Source organism: Notothenia rossii (assembly GCF_949606895.1).
Source record: "Notothenia rossii genome assembly, chromosome: 7".
Classification (NCBI taxonomy): Eukaryota; Metazoa; Chordata; class Actinopteri; order Perciformes; family Nototheniidae; genus Notothenia; species Notothenia rossii.
This window is the reverse complement of record NC_136905.1, coordinates 42,980,462-43,003,500: the sequence shown is the minus strand read 5'-3', so window position 1 is coordinate 43,003,500 and position 23,039 is coordinate 42,980,462. Positions and strand designations below refer to the sequence as shown.

Sequence of the window (23,039 nt, the reverse complement as noted above, 5' to 3'; positions counted from 1 at the left end):
AGTTTGCCCAACATAGCTTTATAGATAAAAGTGTACCAGTGACTGAGCCTCCGTACAGTGAGTGATGGTAAACCTGCCTTGGTATACAGTGTACAGTGATGAGTAAGTGCTTTACAATTTGTGACAAATCTCAGAGCACTATGATACGCAGCATCTAGTTTGCTCAGGTAGTTGGCAGGTGCATTCATATACATCAGATCACCATAGTCCAGCACAGGAAAAAAGGTCACAGTGACTAGCCTTTTCCTGGCCTCAAGCGAGAAACAGGACTTATTCCTGAAAAAGAAACCTAGCCTAACCCTCAGTTTTTTAAGCAGGTTATTGACATGAAGTTTAAAAGAGAGACAGTCATCAAGCCAGATACCAAGGTATTTGTAGAAGGCAACAACTTCAAGTTTTGTTCCTTGCGTAGATACAATATCTAAAACAGGCTCTGGTGTCTTTTTAGCTTTTGAAAAGAGCATTATCTTGGTTTTATCCACATTTAAAAGAAGCTTTAGCTCAGAGAGCTGAGTCTGAATAATGTTAAAAACAGCCTGTAATTTAACAACAGCCTCCTTAATGGAGGGACCTGCATAGTACATCACGGTATCGTCCGCATAGAAATGTAAAGTAGCTTCATCCACATTTTCACCTAAACTGTTGATATATATGAAGAATAAAAGTGGACCTAAAACAGAACCTTGAGGAACACCATTAGCAATGTTTAACCACTCAGAAGGCAGCCCTTCAAAGTGAACACATTGGGACCTTTCAGAGAGGTAGTTCACAAACCACCCCACTGCATGGCTGGATATGCCAATACTGAGTAGCCTCTGTTTTAAAACGCGATGATCAACGGTGTCAAACGCTTTGGAAAGGTCAATAAACAGAGCTGCACAACTCTGTTTATTATCTAGCATACTAGTAATATCATTCACCACTTTCATTGTTGCAGTGATGGTGCTATGTTTCTTCCTGAAGCCTGACTGATGTTTATACAGGATATCATTTATACATAACAACTCCTTTACTTGTTCACTCACAAGTCGTTCGAGCACCTTAGCCAGAATTGACAATTTAGAGATTGGCCTATAGTTATTTAAAATAGTTGCCTCCCCTCCTTTCAGTAGAGGCAGGACATAAGCAGACTTCCATACTTTAGGAATTGTATTTGTGCTGAGGGAGAGGTTAAAAAGAGAAGTAAGAGGTGGAGCAATAAAATCTGCAGCTATCTTTAAAAAGAAAGGTTCTACGTTGTCCGGGCCAGCCGGTTTCCTAGGATCTAACTTGGATAAAGCTTCATGGACAATACCAACAGTTAAAGGAGTAAAACTGAAAGGGTTTTCCAGACCACATTGTTCAGAGTCAAGGACTGGAGCGTTTACAGAAGCAGAAGCACAGTCAGTGAAAGAATCAAACAGAGAGCCACAAGAGACAAAATGCTTATTAAAGCAATTTAGCATAGTAGCCCTGTCTGATATAATGTCAGATGCTGTGGTGAGGCACGGAGGTAGCTCATTTGGGATATCACTGGTGGAAATCAATTTTATGGCTTTCCAACATTTCCTAGGATTATTCAGGTTTTCTGTGGTAACTGACAAATAGTACTTTGACTTAGCACTTTTGACATGTGAAGTGAAGCTATTCCTTAGCTGCCTAAAGCGTAGCCATTCTACCTCTGAGCCTGATTTCCTAGCCTTTGCCCAGGCATTGTTTCTCTCATGAAGGAGACTGGACAGTTCAGCAGAAAACCGGGGATTGTTTCGTCCCTTCACTCTAAATTTACGCGTAAGTGCATGTTTATCTATAATTTTCATAAAACCAAGATAAAAATAAGACCATGCAGTTTCTACATCAGCACACAGATCGATTTTTCCCCAATCAAAATCAAACAGATCATGTAAAAAACCCAGCTCAACAAAGTGTTTTTTATCTCTCTTTGTGATTGATTAGTTCTGTCTGCACTGTTCGCTTTGATGGGAAGAGCTCAAGCCTCTCCATCGCTCTCTTCTGGGCAAACAACATAATGTCTGCTTATATCAAATACATGATTGTAGGGAGGATCAAGGCTTCCCTCCCATAGACACATCTCTCTCTGCTCCCTGTTCCTCTGGGATGGATGTAGGATATGACTTGATGACTGACTCAAACATCCTCAGGAAATACCTCCCCTCTAGTTTTAGTGTTGAGAAATCTTCCTGATTATTTGTGCCTTCTTCAAAGATAATGCCAAATGGGTCAAACGCTTTTTAATATTTGCTCTCCAATCTGTGCTGCATCTCAGGAATTCTGTCTCATTTGTTTGTATTATTAAAGAATTTGGATTTTTTTTTTTTTATTCATCTAATTCTCTCTTGCCATCTCTTTCCATTTTAAATCATATTAAAGCCTGCCAATGCCATATGGGGAAGGGATCTGCTTTACTTTCCTAGGAGAACATGGGGTGATTAAGCCGATGGAGAAGTGGTGCCATTCGAAATCATGCATCTGTCATTTGATGTAATTGGTTAAGGAGATAGTGGGAGTAGAAAACACATTTAGGGTTACACCTATACACTTTGTTTTAAGGAGTCAGGATTCCTAAATGTGAACAATAAAGGATACATTATTCAAGAAAAAGCTGGAAACAAAACATCTGGCACATGATCACCTTGTACAGTGTTTAATGTTTAGCAAACATTAGCATGTTGTGTTTGTATTACAGTATCCACTCTTTATCAGTTTCCACCAATACCTGACACAGAAGCTCTTCAAATGCTAAATGCTTCACTCTGTCTGCACTTATCAGAGATTTTAAATAGGCTTGTTGTGAAAAATAAATAAAGTTATGTTGGTTTTCCCTTTCCTGTGGTTTGTTATATAGTTTTTTTTTACATGGTCTGCAAGGGTTCCAATGAATGAGAGATAACACCTGAATGGCTACTATAACTCTTTTAAACCCAGCTTTGCTGAACATAGCAGAATGTAACACAGGGCTGTATAGTGCACTTGTTTGAATGCACTTTACGTTTGAATGGCACTATAATTGTATGTTTTTTTTTACGTGACAGACTTTATGTCAAGGACACATTGCCTTAGGGACTAATACAGTCATTTTGCTGTGTGTGTGTTTGATCTTCGGTTGTTACAGTTTTCACTGCTGTACAACACATTGCTCCTCTGGGGACAAATACAATACTTGACTTGACTTGAATCTATGCAGAGAGGAATGGCTAACTGAACTCCACTTAGCGCCCTGATATTAGTTTCAGGGTGGGGGTGACAGCGTGCTGCCCTGTGGGGGCTCACTGTGAAGGGTCTGTCCTCTGGGAAGTCCCTGCTATGACTCCACTGTTGTGCAATAACACTTATGTGCATTACCTTCTTCTTTATGACTATTAATACTGGGTGCTTTGTCTTATTTGCACTATTTAACACTGTAACATAGATCTGTAAAAAATTGTGCAATACATACTTTTATTACTGTTATCTGGCTGCTATCAAACCACTACAGGTTCCATTTATTTTTGATGATACTGCTACTTATCCTTTGCTAACTTGAATCTAAACTTATTTTATTTATATTTTCATTATTATTATTATTCATTATTATTATGGGCATGCCTTTTTATTTGATAGTGTGTTATATTTTGTCTATACTGCCCCTGTTTTGCTGTAACAATGTACATGTTCTCTCTGTGGGACATAAGGATCATAAAGGGTAAGAAGGATAATAATAATAATAATAATAATAATAATAATAATAACTATAATAATAATAATAATAATAATAATAATAATTAAAGCTGCGAGCAGCGTTGAGCGGGTCTTCGACGCTCCGCAGGCTGTTGTCCGCACGTCGACGTCAGGCAGATGTCTCGAGGACTCGGCCGTTGGCAAACGTGGGAAGTTTCAGGCCGATCGGACAACGTACACAGGAGTTACAGCAGTATCACAAACATTGTGTTTGATGGGGAGTGATCTGTCGCCATGGCAACAGAATTTGATGACACCCCATAATACGCCTAGATGTGTTGAGGGCTGCATCGTTATCAAACCTGTGAAGTTTTGGGCCGTTTGGAGCAAGTTAACTGGAGTTATGAGAGAACCGTGTTTCACGGCGACCATTTAGTTACCATAGCAACGACATTTGACGAAATCTCAAAACTGACATATATATGTCTCGAGGGGTTGACCGTTAGCACACGTGAAATTTGAACACTTTTTGAACATTTAAACAGGAGTTTTAGCAATATCGTGCTTAACGGCGAGGGATGCGTTGCCATTGCAACAGCTTTTGAGGAAAACTCACTATTGTCATATTCAGGTGTTGAGGGCCGGACCATCAACTGTCATCTGAAGTGTGGTGCGGTTTGGACGATTTTCCATGGAATTAAGAGAACATTGTGTTTTATGGCGAGGGATGCGGTGCCATGGCAACGGCATATGATGACATCCCCTAATTGACATAGAGCTGTTGAGGGCCTGACCATTAATGATAGTCTGAAGTCTGGTGCCGTTTGGACGATTTTCCATGGAGTTATGACAATACCGGGTATTTTGGCGAGGGATGCGTTGCCATGGCAACAGCTTTTGAGGAAGACTCACTATTTTCACAGTGAGGTGTTGAGGGCCGGACCATTAACTGTGATCTGAAGTCTAGTGCCGTTTGGACGATTTTCCATTGAATTACGACAACATTGTGTTTTTTGGCGAGGGATGCGTTGCCATGGAAACGGCATATGATGACATCGCATAATTGGCGTAGAGCTGTTGAGGGCCGGACCATTAGCCATCATCTGAAGTCTGTTGCCGTTTGGATGATTTTCCATTGAGTTAAAACAACACCGTGTTTCATGGCGAGGGATCTGTCGCCATGGCAACGGCATATGATGACACCCCATAATGGAGTTAGAGCTGTTCAGGGCCTGACCGTCACCCATCATATGAAGTCTGGTGCCGTTTGGACGATTTTCCATTGAGTTAACAGAACATCGGGTATTTTGGTGAGGGATGCGTTGCCATGGCAACAGCTTTTGAGGAAAAGTCACTATTGTCACATTGAGGTGTTGAGGGCCGGACCATTAACTGTGATCTGAAGTCTGGTGCCGTTTGGACCATTTTCCATTGAGTTAACACAACATCGTGTTTTTTGGCGAGGGATGCGTTGCCATGGAAACGGCATATGATGACATCGCATAATTGGCGTAGAGCTGTTGAGGGCCGGACCATTAGCCATCATCTGAAGTCTGGTGGCGTTTGGACGATTTTCCATTGAATTACGACAACATAGAGTTGTATGGCGAGGGATGCGTTGCCATGGAAACGGCATACGATGACATCCCATAATTGGCATAGAGCTGTTTAGGGCCTGACCATCACCCATCATATGAAGTCTGGTGCCGTTTGGACGATTTTCCATTGAGTTAACAGAACATCGTGTTTTTTGGCGAGGGATTCGTTGCCATGGAAACGGCATACGATGAGATCTCAGATTTCATGTAGAGCTGTTGAGGCATTCACCGGTGATATAAAAGTGAAGATTGGGGGACGATGGGGCGAGGGATCCGTTGCCATGGTAACGCCATATTAAGTAACATCGGATTTGACGTAGAGCTGTTCAGCGCCGCAGTGTTAATCATCATGTGAAGTTTGGTGGCGTTCTGAGCATGTCAGTTTGAATTATGACATCATCGTGTTCCATGGCGAGGGATGGCCTAGTATCGAGCGAACGCAAACTTTGGCGCCAAATCACGGTTGCGCCGTGCGAAAGAAAAAAAGTTCCGTGATAACTTTAGATCGCCCAAAAAAGTTCCGTGATAACTTTAGATCGCCCATTTGTCGAGAAGCTACCCGACGAATTTGGAGTCGTACGGATAAATTCCCTAGGAGGAGTTCGTTAAAGTGCGGAGGACGAAAAACGCGTTTTTCCAACGCCAAATTCAAAATCGCCGACTTGCTGTACGTTATTTTATACCCCTCCAAGAGGCTTTTTTGCTCGTCTCCGCACCCTAGATATGCGTAGCGAGTTTCGTTGGTTTACGTGAAAGTTAAAGTAGGGGGAGGTAACGTTGAAAACGGAAGTGGGCGTGGTCTACGCAATTTTTTACGCAAAGTTCCGGTACCAATTACACATCGCTATTTTCACAACTTTTGATGCGCATGCGACATTTGGTGAGTTTTCACATGTTGCGGGGGTCAAAAGTGCGCGCAATGTATTCAAATAATAATCAGAAGAAGAATTAAAGCTGCAAGCAGCGTTGAGCGGGTCTTCGACGTTCCGCAGGCTGTTGTCCGCACGTCGATGTGTGTGTCTAGGTGTCTCGAGGACTCGGCCGTTGGCAAACGTGGGAAGTTTCAGTTCGATCGGACAATGTCTTTGAGTTACAGCAGTAACATAAACATTGTGTTTGATGGCGAGTGATCTGTCGCCATGGCAACGGCATTTGATGACACCCCATAATACGCGTAGATGTGTTGGAGCCTGCATCGTTATAAAACCTGTGAAGTTTTGTGCCGTTTGGAGCAATAACTGGATTTATGAGAAAACCGTGTTTCATTTCGACCATTTTGTTACCATGGCAACGGCATTTGATGACACCCCATAATATACTTAGATGTGTTGAGGGCTGCATCATTATCAAACCTGTGAAGTTTTGTGCCGTTTGGAGCATATTAACTGGAGTCATGAGAGAACCGTGTTTCACGACGACCATTTTGTTACCATAGCAACACATAGCAACAAAATTGGACGAAATCTCAAAACTGACACATATATGTCTCGAGGGCTTGACGGTTAGCACACATGTAAAGTTTGAACAGTTTTTGACCATTTACACAGGACTTATAGCAATATGGTATTTTTTGGCGAAGGATGAGTTCCCATGGAAACGGCATATGGTAACATCCCATAATTGGCGTAGAGCTGTTGAGGGCCGGACCATTAACTGTAATCTGAAGTCTGGTGCCGTTTCGACGATTTTCCATTAAATTACGACAACACCAGTTTTTTTTTGCGAGGGATGCGTTGCCATGGCAAGGGCATATGATGACATCCCATAATTGACATAGAGTTGTTGAGGTTCGGACCATTAATGATAGTCTGAAGTCTGGTGCCGTTTGGATGATTTTCCGTTGAGTTACGTCAATACCGGGTTTTTTGGCGAGGGAAGCGTTGCCATGGAAACGGCATATGGTGAGATCTCGGATTTCACGTAGAGCTGTTGAGGCATTGACCAGTGATATAAAAGTTAAGACTGGGGGACGATGGGACCTTGTCCATTGGAGTTACGACAACACCAGGTTTATTGGCGGGGGACGCATTGCCATGGCAACGGCATATGAGGACATCCCATAATTGACATAGAGCTGTTGAGGGCCGGACCATTAATGATAGTCTAAAGTCTGGTGCCGTTTGGACGATTTTCCATTGAATTACAAAAAGACCAGGTTTTTTGGCGAGGGAAGCGTTGCCATGGAAACGACAAATGGTGAGATTTCATATTTAACGTAGAGCTGTTGAGGCATGGACAGGTGATATAAAAGTGAAGATTGGGGGACGATGGGACCGTGTCCATTGGAGTTACAGTGACAACGTGTTTAATGGCGAAGGATCCGTTGCCATGGTAACGCCATATTAAGTAACATTAGATTTGACCTAGAGCTGTTCAGGGCCGCAGTGTTAATCATCATGTGAAGTTTGGTGGCGTTCTGAGCATGTCAGTTTGAATTATGACATCATCGTGTTCCATGGCGAGGGATGGCCTAGCATCGAGCGAACGCGAACTTTGGCGCCAAATCACGGCTGCGCCGTGCGAAAGAAAAAAAGTTCCGTGATAACTTTAAATCGCCCCAAAAAGTTCCGTGATAACTTTAGATCGCCCATTTGTCGAGAAGCTACCCGACGAATTTGGAGTCGTACGGATAAATTCCCTAGGAGGAGTTCGTTAAAGTGCGGAGGACGAAAAACGCGATAAATCGCGTTTTTCCAACGCCAAATTCAAAATGGCCGACTTGCTGTACGTTATTTTATACCCCTCCAAGAGGCTTTTTTGCTCGTCTCCGCACCCTAGATATGCGTAGCGAGTTTCGTTGGTTTACGTGAAAGTTAAAGTAGGGGGAGTTAACGTTAAAAACGGAAGTGGGCGTGGTCTACGCAATTTTTTACGCAAAGTTCCGGTACCAATTACACATCGCTATTTTCACGACTTGTGATGCGCATGCGAAATTTGGTGAGTTTTCACATATGTTGCGGGGGTCAAAAGTGCGCGCAATGTATTCAAATAATAATCAGAAGAAGAATATTAATAATAATAATCGGACCGATATCAATCATGTTTATGAACGGCCTAGGATGGCGCGAGCGCCCATGTGACTCGGTTGGCGTGGGCTACCTACTGTCATGATTTAGGCCACTTTTGCCCGTCTTTTGCCCTGTTTTGTGTGGGTTTTGCATGGTTATCGCTCGCGTTGCGAGCGACTAAATTGATCCTACCGATATCGATCATGCGAGTTGCAGTCACTCGCCCACGTGACTGGGCTCACGCGGCCTATCACCCGTCATGATTTACGAACCTTTTCTGTGCTTTTGCCGGTCGTTTTCCCTGTTTTGTGTGTGTTTCGCAGGTTTATCGGTCGCTGCGCGACCGATTTCAATAGGGTCTTCGCCGACCTAGGTCTCAGACCCTAATAATAATAATAATAATAATAATAAATAAGTATAATAATAGAGGATAATAATAATAATGATAATAATAATAATAATAAATAAGTATAATAATAGAGGATAATAAGGATAATAATAAATAATAATAAATAAAGGGTTTCTGATTTCACATTTTTGTTAGCTAAAGTTAAACGGAAATGACTGTAGCTTCCGTCACCTCTTCAGAAGGTTAACTGTGCTTTCACAGCATTTTATCTGATCTCTGATCAGTTGAACCACTAATTGATCAGCTCTGGAGTGAGAGCATTGATCTGTAAGTAAATATACAACTTTACAACTTTTGCTCATAATTCAGCTTTTGTTGTAAGTAAACTGCTGAAGTTCAGTAGCTGCAGTGAAATAGGCCTGTAGGGGTCCTGGCTGTTTTTCCTTCTTCAAATCAAAGTGCTGTAAGTTATAAAATATTAAATTATGTTTTCCTCAAGGAAGCTTTATTTTTGCACTAATCTCCCACCAAATATATTTGAGAATAATCTGACAATTTACAGAGGCGCAAACAATCCCGAATTAGGATGAGTCACTGAAATATGACATCCTGTGTATCCCAGTGACATCACATCCTGAAGGATTCTTCATGTGAATCTGTGGTGTGACCCGACTCATTCAACCCATCACAGAGGGGGACACAGAGCATGGCAGTGTGTCTGTGTGTGTTCCCTCTCCGAAGATCTACATATGTATGCTGTCCGGGTCCTATTTACTCCCCAGGTCATATGGAAGGTGTCTGGATTGGTGTTTGAGAATAGTATACCCCACTTAGCTCTGTATTTATATTAAATATTAAATCCAATTTAAATACAAAATTACCTTATGAAATATTAACCGGCAGTGTAAATATTTAATGCAAGCCCTTTACCATACGCCTGGTATTCATTACAATGCAGTGCTGGATTTTAATGGGCAATTTCCCCAGACTGTTGCTTTCCTCCTTGGAGCTGCAGCAGGGGGCGCTGTTGTTCTGCGATGCTTCTGTCAGCTCATTCAAACATAAATACATCTTAAAAGACAGAAGGAGACAAACTCAGGATTTTGAAAACGTTTTTACTCTGTGAATACATGTGAATAAATCCCTCTTCAAGTGCAAATGCCCAGAGTTGAGGTAATTATATAGCTGTATGATTAGAGAACGGTTTAAAGGAGAGAAATTGTGATGGGCATGCAGCCTCGTGTGCACTTAATGCATGCTGGGAAAATCTTTACCACTACTAAGGAAACATTTGGTGAGGACATCACATGACTGAAAACATCCTTCAGGCAATGCTTCTGTTCATTCATATTATGCATAATTGCACATTGAAGACAAAGGAAATTGCATTCTAACTTGGCCAACAGGGGTCAGGCTTACTCTGCTTGACAAAGGTTTTAAATGTTCTTTAAATTACAGTGGGGGGGCTGCTTCTGTTTGTTTCTCTCTATGATCGATACCTTCGACACAGTGTTTACGTCTCTTTCCTCCTCACGGGGGATTTCCATTTAAAGCCTTAAGTAGCTACAAATTAAACTGTACTGTTATTAACGTCTGATGTACAGACCAGAACCAGAAACGTCCCCATGAAATCCATCAGCAAGGGAAAGGTACCACAAAACTAGCATTGATGGTGATGTTGTGGAGAAAAATAATAGATGAACTAATTGAAAAGACGGTGAGTTAAAGAAATGTGCTTTATGGAGAGCTGGGGGAGGTGTAAGAGATGTATGTGCACGCAGCTCCTCTGAGGCAAGACAGGGAGGAACATTAATCATTGGGAGACATCTGTTCATTCTGCCGCTTTACAATTCTGTCAAAGAGCTCGGACTCCCCCCACGTCCCCCCAACCATCCACTCAGAAAAAACCTGTCCTCCGTTAAGCATGGACGGGCAGAGTGAAACATCAGAGCCAGTCTCCACTAATAGCCGCCTTCAATTTGATTTCCATTCAAGCACATTTAAGATGAACAAAACAAGGGGACAGGAGAAGGAGAGCAGTGTGTACATCAGTGCTATTATCTGCATTGGGCTGGTTTTATGGAGCGAGACACTTGCTGTCAAAGAAGAAACAGCCAAGCATGCCCACATGCCATAAGCTGACACACCCACACACACACATTTGCATGTGTCATTTTAGGGGACATTTTTTGAACTCCCTTCATTCTTTGGAGGATTACTGTAGGCTTAACTGGAACTGATGCATGTCCGACCCTCAACCTTAAATCAACATGAGTGGAATCACAAATCAGTTACATTCCTGATGCAACAATTATTATAAATGTTAATGTTTCCTCAAATAAATATTTGAAAAGAACATGTTGTAAATGAAACCAGATTTTGCTGTACAACATGTCTGTGAAAATGATGTTCCCTGACCATGAAAGGAATATGAGATAATACAAGTTATATAAGGATAAATGCAGGTATATTGAATATGTGCCAACGTGAATCTGTAACAATGACTTCAAATATTGTGCTGTGTAATAATGTGTGCATTTAATAATCATGATGAGAATTAATTTAATTAATTTATATTGTTTAACATATCATGTTGAGTGAAACTGGATAGTCTTTCAAATGAGAACACTTTCTCAGTATTTTTCAGCCATGTCCATTCGCTGCATTTGCATTATGTATTTACTGCTGTGTAATCATTTTGATGATCACTGGTAGGATCCTCCTTTCCTGCGCAGGTTTTAAATGGCGTGCTCATTCAGAAGGGAATCACAGAAAGAGGTGCAGAATACAAAGCAGGTGTTTGAGCACTGTTCACATAATTGGTGTTGATTGTTTTCTTAAGAGTTCTTTATTGAATGTGACGGGCTAAATTCTTAACACTCACAGATTGCTTCGATGTTTGTTGTATTCTTCACAGATACAACAGACTCTTGGGACACAATGTGCACTTAATCAGTGGATAAGCACATTATACGTTTGTCCTTGAAAATATTTTATTATTTAGTATTCCAGACATCGTTTATGCATAGTCTTGCACACATTAATTATAATCTTTCTCAGATTGATAATCACATGTAAGCATCCCCTTCCTGTTACTTTGATATGTCTCTATCAGGTGTTCTATACTTATTTTGTTTTGTGTGGGCTGGTCCTGCAAAAGACTGGCTTGAGATATGTCTGATAACAAAATATGCACCAATCCAACACAATGCTGATTTAGTGAAATCATTTACGAGTGATGTGTTCATGCTATTGATGGTAGTTTTCCAGTTAGAAAGGCTGGATGTCTACTGGCCAATAGTGATTATTCGATCTGACCAATCCTTGCTCCACCGTTTTTTCACATTACCGGTTTGTATCGGCTCTTGCTGAATCCTCTGCTAGAGTGGTACCAAAAAACGTACAGCTAGGCCTAGTATGGCTTTACCCTGCTGTGGAAATACACATAATCAAAATACCACGAAGATAACTGTGAAAGTGTGTATCAAAAAATAGTGTTCCTGTATTATAATACTTATCGTAGTAGCGTAAAATCGATAGCAAGTCTGAGGAGGCAATGTATATTTATAGTGTAGTAAATATATCTGAGCAGGAAAAGCTCATTTGGTTGCTGGTCAAAGTCTTTGGCTCTAGCTTTGCGTGTTGTTAAAGAATTGTTGAATTAATGCATAACGAGGTGGGGCAATCATGAAAACAAATAAACACTAATCAAACAATTCCCTATTCTAGTCTCTGATTGTTTTGGTCAAAGGAAAATACAGGACAAAACAGAGCAGATATTTATGCTGTAGTGAAACATTTTTTGTCGGGAAAAAAGGGAAATGTCGATTTTTGGTTGCATTTAAAGCTCATTAAACTAACCATGACGTTAACAAACAACAATCTATTGCATTACACTATTGCAATAAAAGAAAGCTATCCATAACCTACATCTCTAAATGCTAGCAGTAGTCGTGCTAACGAAAACTTGGTTACCCCTGCATGTCTGACGGAGGAGCTGCTCGGTGCTGCCCCCAGTGACTGGAGAACATGTAACTCAGAAACATCTGTGTAATGAAAACACGCTTTAGACCACTTACAAGGATTCTAACTTTAATTGTGCAAAAACACAAGCGTTCAGAGTTGAGTTTTAAAATATCAACAGTAAGCTAAAATAATGTGGGGGTTTTGAGGTATCTCTGGGTAGTAAAACAAAATCAGACAGTGTATCTTTTGTTTTCCACATATTTCTGTAGAAAGCGAGGAGCCTATAAATCTCTCTTATCTGCTGAGATTGGTCCTGCTTGTTCATGGGCCCGTTCAGAAGCCCTGTTTTATTTTCAGTGGGAATATCAAATCAAACCTGAATTCAACCTGTGAACGTACGGCGGTCCAAGTGGTGAGAGCGAAGATGAATGAGGCCTTTCTGCGTGGTTTGAGGACTGCAGGCTGAGGGTGCTTTGTCATCATAATATTGAAAGTGAGTTTTGCAAGTTTATGCCTTTTGGCCATGAAGGTGTGTGCTGCCTTGTTTCACAACTCATTACAGTCAACATTTTGATTGACTGCCTGCTGTTTGAGCTGATATTGGACTTCAGACACATTTCTAAAGCTCTGTGGAACTTTTATATTGAGAGATTGTATATATTTGGTGATATATTTTTACTTTCACAGTAAGGTCATGACATGAAGAAGTAGCGAACACATCAGCGCCCATAACCAAATTCAGTTTTATTGGCTTCAATGCAGTGGATTTAACAAACAGTTATCTGCCGACCGATCAAAATAAGTATTTCAATGGCTGTCTCAAAGCATAGATTTTATGATTGGCTGGAGGGTGTACGTACGTAAAATATCTGCACAGCTTATGGAGTTTTATTGTTGTCGTAATTGTTGTAATGATTACTGATAAAGCTGCATTCATGATATGCGGTATAACAGCTCTGAGATGGCGTTCTATGGAGAGAGCGGTGGCACCATTGATCAAGATGTTCTCCAAGCTCTTTGCACAGAGTTAAAAATATCTCAACTTTAACCTTGTTAACTGCTGACCTACCAATCAAATGACAGCTGTGCTAAGTGAGTCAAGAGAAATGTGCCTATCATGTGAATGCATCTTAACTCTTTGGTCTGTTTAGTGTTCGCCTCTTTTGGTGTAAGCAGTACAATCCACTCTGACCCATGTTACGACCCTGGTCCTTATGTGTATTGTGTGTAGAGATTTCCTTCAAGTCTTTTAGAGTCCTTCAGAATTATTAGGTAGGTTTAGTAGTAGGCATGGTTAACAAAACTGTGAGTTTGTGTCTTAAGGGGGGGGTGTCACGGCTTCTGCTGCTGTCTGCTCGTTAACCTGTCTGGGATTGTTTTCAGCTGTGTATGTTATATGTATATGAGATGTGCCGTTGCCCGGACGCCATTGGATGCCAGCTTCCTGTCCCTCCTCCGGTAGGCGTGACCGAAGATCTGGATTGGAGCAGGTCGGGCCCGACTCACCAATCCCTGCCCACACCTTCCGGGGCCTCTTACAAGACTGTGTGCATCTCAGTTAGACAGGAGAGGTCTGAATCTGTGTCACACGGCTCTAGGTGCTCGCCTTACGTTCTGTGTCAGTTCTGTGTAGCTCTGAGCTAGTTCTGCTACAGTGGTTAGTTAGAGTGTGTGCTTAAGTGTGTTTTGTGTGTATTCTGTGATTTGTGACGGCGTCGAACTTGTGCGAGATGCCTCACTATTTTAGCCTTAAGTGCCCATAGTGTGCTATGACTGTGATAATCTGTGGCCTTCGTTTTGTGTAGCGTTATTGTGAACAGATAGCTGGTTTTAAGAGCCTGTATTTTTGGTTATATCAACTTTATTTTGAGTTTATTATTAAAATCAACCTCTTACCAAGAACACCTGGTTTCGTGTTGCTTCCCTTTTACCCTAAGCGAGCTGGGGACGTAACACCCATGCTATTATTTATCCCAATACCATGACAAACAGGGAAAAACTCTCTCTGTAAGTTGTGTTGAATAAAAATAAGATAATTATGTTAATTGTATTGAACTTGAATAGACATAAACAATTGTGTTCCTTTTTTTTTTAAATCTCTAGGTTAGACACACTTATTTTAAGGTGTTGAAGTGAGATGAAGTCAATCTATAGCAGTGTATTGGGGTATTATAGTTTTTTGTTGACCTACTGTTCTTACTGTAGATGTATGCAAAGTTTTCCTGTGAGTTCCTGAAGTTGAATACGACAATCGTTCTAGTTTAAGCTGTTGGCTTTTTCACCTGTCTGATGGAGTGACTGCTCAGTTATTTTCACACATTCAGAATTAGGATGTCCGTGTGTTGCAAGCCCTTTGTGAATATTACAATGTGATCTAAGCTGAAAGATGCCCCAATCCAGGTACTAAAGATCAAAGTTGTAATGAACAGAAATGTTCACACATAGACACACACCAAAGCAGCCCATTCGAACATTTATTTGATTGATTTAAGACACTTTACTATGGATTCTCTACTGTATATTCTAAAAGTAGGCATACTGTGCAACTTGACTTTCAGGAAATACAATCATCAAAAATGTAACTTTTCTTGCAATCAGACCACAAAGAAAAGCAGCAGCCAAATCCACATGGTTTAATAAATGTTGAAACTCCATCATATATCTAGTCTGGAGGAATGAATCACGGAGCTATTCAAGTTGTCACAGAGAGTTTTACATCAGAATTCACATCTCTATGCTAATGTGGGGCTGTTGTCGAAGAAAGGCAAGAAGATTGGGGCCAATAATGTACGTCTCGTTTGGATCGTAATGTGCAGATGCGTAGATTTGGTCGATGTGTTTATTGTTGAAGTTGTATCTCACCAAAACTCTGTCCATGTTGCTTTTAGGGTCACTGCGGTTGTAGTACCTCTTGACTTCAAAGGGCAGGTCCTCGGCCTGTAAAGAGTGGAGGTTTCCGATGGTGTAGTATGCATATTGCTTTTCGTCCTCTATTATTGGAAGCAGTTTCTGAGGCCTAAGGTTCTGAAACATGTGAAATCCAAACTCTCCTTTAGTGGGATCACATAGAGCCCGCATGTTGTTGTCCAGGCAGTCCTGAACGTACCAGCCCAGCAGCTTGAGGCCGTGGCGAGGCGGCGGGCGACCGAAACCGCTGTCCTGCAGCTCCTGGTCTGAATCCAGGGTTTTCAGAGCTGAGGTCAGAACCACCAAGAACACCAGGACGAAACGAAACAAGAGCTGCAGCTTCTCTTTGCCAAGGGCCATGTCCAGGTTATCTATGCAAATATCTGAATGACAAATCAGAATCAGAAACAGGTTGTACTGCCGAGTACAGTAGGTTGCCTTGGTGCATTTGGTTCATACAGAGGCACAGTTGAAGAAGATACATTGTAAGAAAAGGACCACAAAAATAAAACTATTATAAAAAACTATTATAACATTAAAATGTAGTAATATTTACATTAAATATAACAAATATATAATATACCTGTAAAAATAAAATCGAATCAAATATGTGCAGTATTGGTATGAAAAGTGGAAAGCCAGGCAGATATGCGAGGTAGCTTTGTGTACAATGTGCACAATTCAGAGGGATGTGCAAATCTGCCAGAACAACCATCAAAACAAATTGATTTAAGAAATTCTACTTTACATGTGCAGTACAGTTATATCGTCTCACAACTTACCTCTTAGTTGGTAATAACAGGAGAAGTTTAACCTTCTCTAAATGTGCCTGCAACCACAGTGTAAGTCTTTACGCTCCGCTGTGCTAACTCCTCTCTGTGTGTGTGCCTGATGAAAGCAGCAAACGTGTTATTTTGACCAGAGGTGGAGCTTTGCTCGCTCTGTTTGCGAGGAAAGAGGAAGTTCTGTGTTTGCTGTGCAGCTGGGAACCCCAAAAAGTTTGATTTAAATTTAGAGAAGTGAAGCTGCAGCTTAAACGCAAACCACAAGTGGCATTTGTAGACGCTGATGATCAAGTTCAGATTCAGGTGATTTATTTCTACCTGTAGGTTAATTTGGTTTGCAGATAAAAGACCCAAGGGATCCATCCTGACATTTTAAAACAACACAGAAAAATCTTTTAAAAAGTACCCCATGCTCTATCACATTTAAATAGATATAAAAAGTACACAAATAAACAATCTAGCAAGTAAATAACAAAATATAATAATAAAAATAGTAGTATCTTTGTGACACTGCAAGAACTAATGTTAATTTGAGTGATGGCTGCTGAAACTCTTAGTTCTGCAACTAGGGACAGCTAACCTCTGGCCTGAAGGAAGAGAGACTTTCTGCTCTTTAAAGACAGGTTACCAAACCATGACATTAAAGAAAAAGACAGAATTGACTATAAATAAACAATAAAACATGATCATCATGGTTTTGTCGATGTTAAAACAGGAAAGTTTCCTAAGTCAGTACAAACGCTGGCGATCCGTTTGGCAAAGTTCCACTGTCTGGTTGATGGACAATACTTCATGTACTGTATGTGGGGATGTCTTCTATTACAAATTATTATGTTGTTGTATTTACATATCATGTAAAACAGGTCATAGTGAATACTGATGTTGATCTCAACTGTTTCACTGAGCCTGCATTGTGATAAAATGTGAAGCAAAAACCAAGAAACGGACCCACACACAACATAGTTTTACAGAGCCAAAACGGCAAATACGTCTTACCTTTGCTGTTTCTGATCAAAAGTTGTGTTCAATGGCATTAAAACGATAAAAGCGCTGCCGAAGGTTAATCCGATGTGTCTGTGTCACTTTGAACTGATTACTGATAATCCATCATTTAATTTTTGTCAAAAACTGAGATTTCATATAGATTGTGTGAGAGCTACAACCTAGCTTCCGGTTTGGGCAAATCCGGCTGCGCATCACTCTATTCACCAATGGTAATGTTTAGATGGATTTTAGGAACTTCCCCTCAACTCTATTTGCTCTAACGGTTCAAAAGAGGTGTCAATCATCAAAATCACTATAATTTACATTTTTTTACTATGTTCAATCGGAATTTACTTTAAAATTAAAAAGATCTATATTGATTCTGACTCTTCTTCATCCAACTCACAGGTGTAACCTTGCTTTGAGAAAAAAGATGATTAATTTAAGCCTTTTAGAAGGGAAGATATGGTAATTTGTTCTGGGAATGTCATTTTCGAGCCTGAGGCCTGAAAAACAGGCTTGGGGCTTAACAGCTTAAAGCGAATCAGCCTTTTTGGAGCAGGGCTGGAATAGAGGGGTATGAGCAGTATGAGGCATGGCTACAATGGGTGATCCGTTTGGTATTTTAAGCAACAAACTTCACAGACATGTTTTGTATAGGTATGGCCCTACAATATATTTTTCAAATATAGCATGATAGGTCCACTTTAAGTGTGAATCTATATGCATACTATGGTTTTCACTGTCTTTGGTTCATTTGTTTGTTTTTTTTGCTCATGTGTTTCAGTGTTGGTGTATTGGCTACTGCCTGAATATGCTTCACGAAAGACAGGTTTTCCTATACATAAAATCATTTTTTATCCTAAATATCTTGGTCTCTTCTTTTCCAAGGTCACATTGTCCGGCAGTGGCTCAGTCAGTAGGGACTTGGACTGCGTAGGGTCACCGGTTCAAGTCCCGAACAGACCTAAATATGGAGTGTGGACTGCTACCCATTTCACCTCCCGGGCCCTTCCGTGGTGCCCTTGAGCAAGGCACCGGACACTGACTCCCATTGCTCCCCCAACACTGTACAATAGCTACAATAGTACTAAAATGGGTTAAATAGAGGTCGAATTTCACGCTGTGTGTGCATGTATGTGTGACCATTAAAAAGGGTTTCATCCCTCCAATTCTATTATTGGTTTTTCTGTTCTAAAACACTTATATTTATGATATTTAGTTTCTTCTCAATCTGGGTTGGTGAGCCCACACAAAGAAAAAACGATGATGAATGATTAAAACAAGCATTTTCACTTGAAGCAGGGGACTCAGATGTGAAGTTGTCGTGGCGAACATATTATCAGTTGTGTGTTTCCAGACATGCAGTATTTATTTTGCTGTGTGTTTGTGGTCTCTTCAACACTGACTAATGATGTAAACAAATAACCCTGTTACAACATATCCTGGTATTTGTGCTCTTCTTGTTGTCACAATTAAATGTCTACATTGTCAGGATTTTCCTTTGGTTGTTTCATTTTGGCAAATCAGAGTGCACATGATTCTGTTAACTGGGGTATCAGCACTCGTGCCTATTACACGTTTAGCATACAAAGAGCAACATTAGCATTCAATAGTCTAATTTAAGCTCTGAAAAATACAAAATACTCCATATTCAAAACTAGTCTTTAACTCAGTGCAGGAGAGACGGTGTAAACAGTTTCAGATATTTTTCACTTTAAACAGCTGCCTGCTATTTCTGGAAATGAGCTAAATGACTGTGACAAGTTAAGGGGAACTGTGGATTTAACACGTTTCACTGAGAGAGACAGCCTTCACATCATATTGTTCATACTGTAATGGATCACTCTTCCAGAGAAACTCCCTCTGGAGGGAACACAGGGGTTTTAGCCTTTCCATACCATTTACATGCACAACAACCTATAGAACACATTACAGAAGAGGGAAACCCCAAAAACCATTACAGGGCCTCTTTAAACCATACACTGCAGCATGTGCACTTCACTCCGGCCAATCGGCTCGCTAATATCAGGACGGCGTGTAGCAGGGTGCTTGCGTTTTGTCTTTCTTCATGGCTGAATGCACGTATTGTAAGTCACTAAAGCTTAATGAATTGTAATATAATGCAATTCCTTAAAATGTTGAAAATATTGATCGCTTAAGTGTGCCTTTTATCCAAAAATCCATAAAAGTATAAATTAAACCACTACAGCAATATATCTTATCTTGAATCCAGAGGTATGCGTTTTACTGTGTTTCATACCGATCAATCTGTAGAAGTTAGTTACAGAAACATATTTTTGCTTCCAAACATGAGTTACTGTATGTTTTTTGATAGTTTGTGGGTGTAAGTCAGCAGAGTAAAGTCAGCAGAGTAAATCAGGATCACAGATAGACTCAAATCAGCGGAGTCCTGAGCTGTGTCCCTTCTCAAACACACAGCCTACCATCAGAGGGCTGGGGCTAATGGGCTGAAGTTGCTCCTCTTCACCAAATGAGATGTCATGGCAGGGTCCTGCACCCCCGCCCCACTGAGGCTATGCTCGTTATTCACAGTGGGGCAGTGCGGCCTGATACAAATCCAGCCACCAGAAGGAAAGTAAAACGGCACCTGGCTGTGGGGCGGAGCAGGGGAATTACATGTGAAGTAAAACAATTATTTGTATATTTACAATATGGAAATTAGGAAAACAAGCCCAGCTTCTATGATATTTTTGTTTGCAGTAAACTGATAAACATAAAGCTGCAAAGATGAGCACAATGTGTGTGTGAAAATGTTAACTGGTCACTGAAGGCCTTCTCCCGGAAAAAAACATAAAACAAGGTGTCAGGATTTTGTTTTATACAAGACCCAGTCGCAGACAATGACTCAAGAGGAAATTATGCTTAACATATTTATTGTTCGGAGACTCAGGCAGGTTTGGAGATGGCGGGACTATGGAGGTATGGAAGGGGAGGCAGGCAGGTCAGTCTGGGCTAGGAACAAGTCAGGCAGGTAAGGGGAAGGGAGAAGCAAGCAGGTTGGCTGGAGGGTCTGTTGGTTGATGGCTGAGGGACCGCACAGGAAGCACAAAGAGAAACACGTTATAGTTAAAGCACAGGAAAATACTCAGGAAGGTAACTCTACTGAGCAGCCAGGAGGCTGCACCACCACCACTGGTGTAGAAACTAGATGATGCCTTAATTAAAACAATACACTCTATAAACTGAGTAGTGATTCCCCTGAGTTTAATGTGTTATCTTCACTCCACTGACACCTGCTCTCATGTTAAGAAGTATCTGATCAGTGAATGCACTGCAGCATCCAATCAGTGACTGATACACAGCAAGGGGGCGGGGCGAGTGGCTGAGGATTTCACCGGAGGATGGTCTGGTGGTTCCTCCGTTATCGCTCCTCGATCCTCCGGCACAAATTAGCGCCATGGGTCGCTCCTTAAGATGGCGCAGAAAAATCAACTTCCGGTGAGACCGAGGACCGAGGAGCGAAGAAATGACAAATAAGAGACATGAGACCGACCCTAGGTATCAGGTTACAGAGGAGGGGTGACTCATCTCTCTCTAGGTTAGTGTCTCCGTCCACATGGTTGTTCAGGTGTAGCAGCCTTTTTTAATGTTAGTTTAGTAACTGGTGTGAAAAAAGGTGTGTTTCACAGTTTAGACCGTCTACACAGCGGCGTGCGTTGACGTTTGGCGCGGGCTTGTCTGAAGCTTGGGGAGTTTATGCGAGCAACGAGACCAACAACCAATCACATGAATCTCCCGCCCCCGACATACAAAGCAAAAAAGCCCGGTTCTTCTCCACTATTGCCAAAATGGATGCCGGTTTTGTAGCATCGGTAGCAAGTGTAGTAGCAAGGGTGGCTTTAGTATATGCAATGTCTCGCGGGAGGCCATGTAGTGTGTGTCGCTGTTGGGTACATCCGATACTCAGAAAACGTCTGCAACGGGGGGAATACCACGTTCTGGTCCAAAAGCTCCATCTGGATGACCTCCTGTTTTCAGCAGTACTTGAAGTGTGTGTGTGTGTGTTGGGGTGGTGGTCTCTGTGTGTGTGTGTGTGTGTGTGTGTGTGTGTGTGTGTGTGTGTGTGTGTGTGTGTGTGTGTGTGTGTGTGTGTGTGTGTGTGTGTGTGTGTGTGTGTGTGTGTTTGTGTGTGTGTGGGGACACATATTTTTTTTAATCATACTATTATTTTCTCAGGTACCTGGCAACCGGTGACTCATACAGGACCATAGCATTCAGCTACCGGGTCGGGCATGCAACAGTGACTGTCATCGTCAGGGAGGTTGCCGGTGCCATCTGGACCGCCCTGGTTGAGGAGACCATGCCGGTACAACAGACAGAGGACTGGAGAGGCATCGCTGCTGGGTTCCAGGAGCGCTGGAACTTTACGAATTGCGTTGGTGCCATTGATGGGAAGCACGTGGTGATCCAGGCTCCGGCAAATTCTGGGTCCCTGTACTTCAATTATAAGTCCACCCATTCCTTGGTACTGCTGGCTGTCGTGGATGCCCAGTTCCTCTTCAGGGTAGTGGATTTCGGAGGCTTTGGAAGGAGCAGCGACAGTGGGAGCCTGAGTAATTCTGTATTTGGAGAGAGCCTCAGAGATGGCAGTCTGCAGCTACCACCTGACACCGTCATCCCAGGAGCAGAGCGGCTCGGCCTTCTTCCCCATGTGTTGGTTGGAGATGAGGCTTTTCCGCTGCTGGACAACCTGCTGCGTCCATTCCCTGGACGTCACCTCATGCGTGAAAGGAGGATGTTCAATTACCGCCTCAGCTGGGCCAGGTTGGTGGTTGAATGTGCGTTTGGCATCCTCTCATCTCAGTGGAGAATGTTGAGGCGTGTCATTACCACCAGCCCGGAGGTAGTAGAGTTTTGTGTGAAGGCCACCTGTGTGTTGCACAACTTCCTCTGCAGGAAGACGATAGGAAGGACATCACGCACACCTATCGCAGAGCCCACGGATGAAGCTCCAGCTACTCCAACCCTGCGTGATGCACCGAGGATGGGCTCCAACAATGCCACACGCAGATCCATCCAATTACGGGAGACCTTCTGCAGCTATTTCAATGAGGAGGGTGCAGTGCCATGGCAGTAGTATGTGGTGTAGGGTCACCATGGCTCTTTTAAGAGCCTCCAAACCAAAAGCTCTTTTAAGAGCTACCCATATTTTCTTTAAAAAGCAAATATTCCAAATGATTTTAAAATGCCATTTTACATCAAACATTCCTAATAAACATGTTTCTTAAATTGATATTATAATATGACTAACAACCTTTTTCCTTCAGCCCTGTTTTTACTGATAAACCACTCATGATTTCAACAGGTTTTCACATGAACAATTATACAGAAGACAGCACATTATATATCGACATCCATGAAGCTTCTGTATCTTCCGTATGTTGCAACTGACAAACGACATGAACAAGTGAAGACACTGTATAGCTATAACATACTTTAAATAACTTTTATTTATAATAATGTATATGTAATATTGTGAGTGAAGTGTGTGCAGTGATGAGTGCAGTGATGAGTGTAAAACATGTAGTGTGGATCAGTATGGCTGTAAATAACAAAAAAAAGGGATGAATCAGTCTTCCTCCTGCTCTGCTTTAAAAAATGCCTTATGAATGGCAAATCTCAGCCTTGTCTTCTTCGACATTGACATCCTTCGCAATGAAGGCAAGAAGCCCCGGAGAAACAACTCGTCCTCTTCCTCCTCCACCACTGGACGAGGTTGAGGTCGTGGCATGGAGAGAACAGGAGCGATGGCTGACAGCAA

At 41.7% G+C, this 23,039-nt stretch overlaps 2 protein-coding genes across 2 annotated transcripts in view; one reads left to right on the top strand and one right to left on the bottom strand.

Annotated features, from left to right (window-relative positions):
* LOC307046387 (uncharacterized protein) overlaps nucleotides 1-22,355 on the top strand; it is a gene marked incomplete at its 3' end in the record, with an annotated part of 50,576 nt that extends 28,221 nt beyond the window's left edge. Inside the window, exon 2 of the mRNA XM_079692782.1 lies at nucleotides 21,455-22,355. Coding sequence (XP_079548908.1) covers nucleotides 21,579-22,355 — 777 coding nt within the window. The 5' untranslated portion in view covers nucleotides 21,455-21,578. The remainder of the gene's footprint in view (nucleotides 1-21,454) is intronic.
* Nucleotides 15,040-16,378, bottom strand: LOC307013149 (uncharacterized protein). Its single transcript, XM_079640405.1, has 2 exons — nucleotides 16,268-16,378; nucleotides 15,040-15,868 (listed from the first exon to the last, which is right to left on the bottom strand). Exon 2 carries the CDS (start codon nucleotides 15,843-15,845, stop codon nucleotides 15,303-15,305), a length of 543 nt encoding a protein of 180 aa, XP_079496531.1. The 5' UTR covers nucleotides 15,846-15,868; nucleotides 16,268-16,378; the 3' UTR covers nucleotides 15,040-15,302.
* Nucleotides 22,356-23,039: the final 684 nt, after the last annotated feature.

Excerpts from the sequence above, each read along its gene's own strand:
- LOC307013149 (XM_079640405.1), bottom strand. The coding sequence starts at position 15,845 with ATGGCCCTTGGCAAAGAGAAGCTGCAGCTCTTGTTTCGTTTCGTCCTG.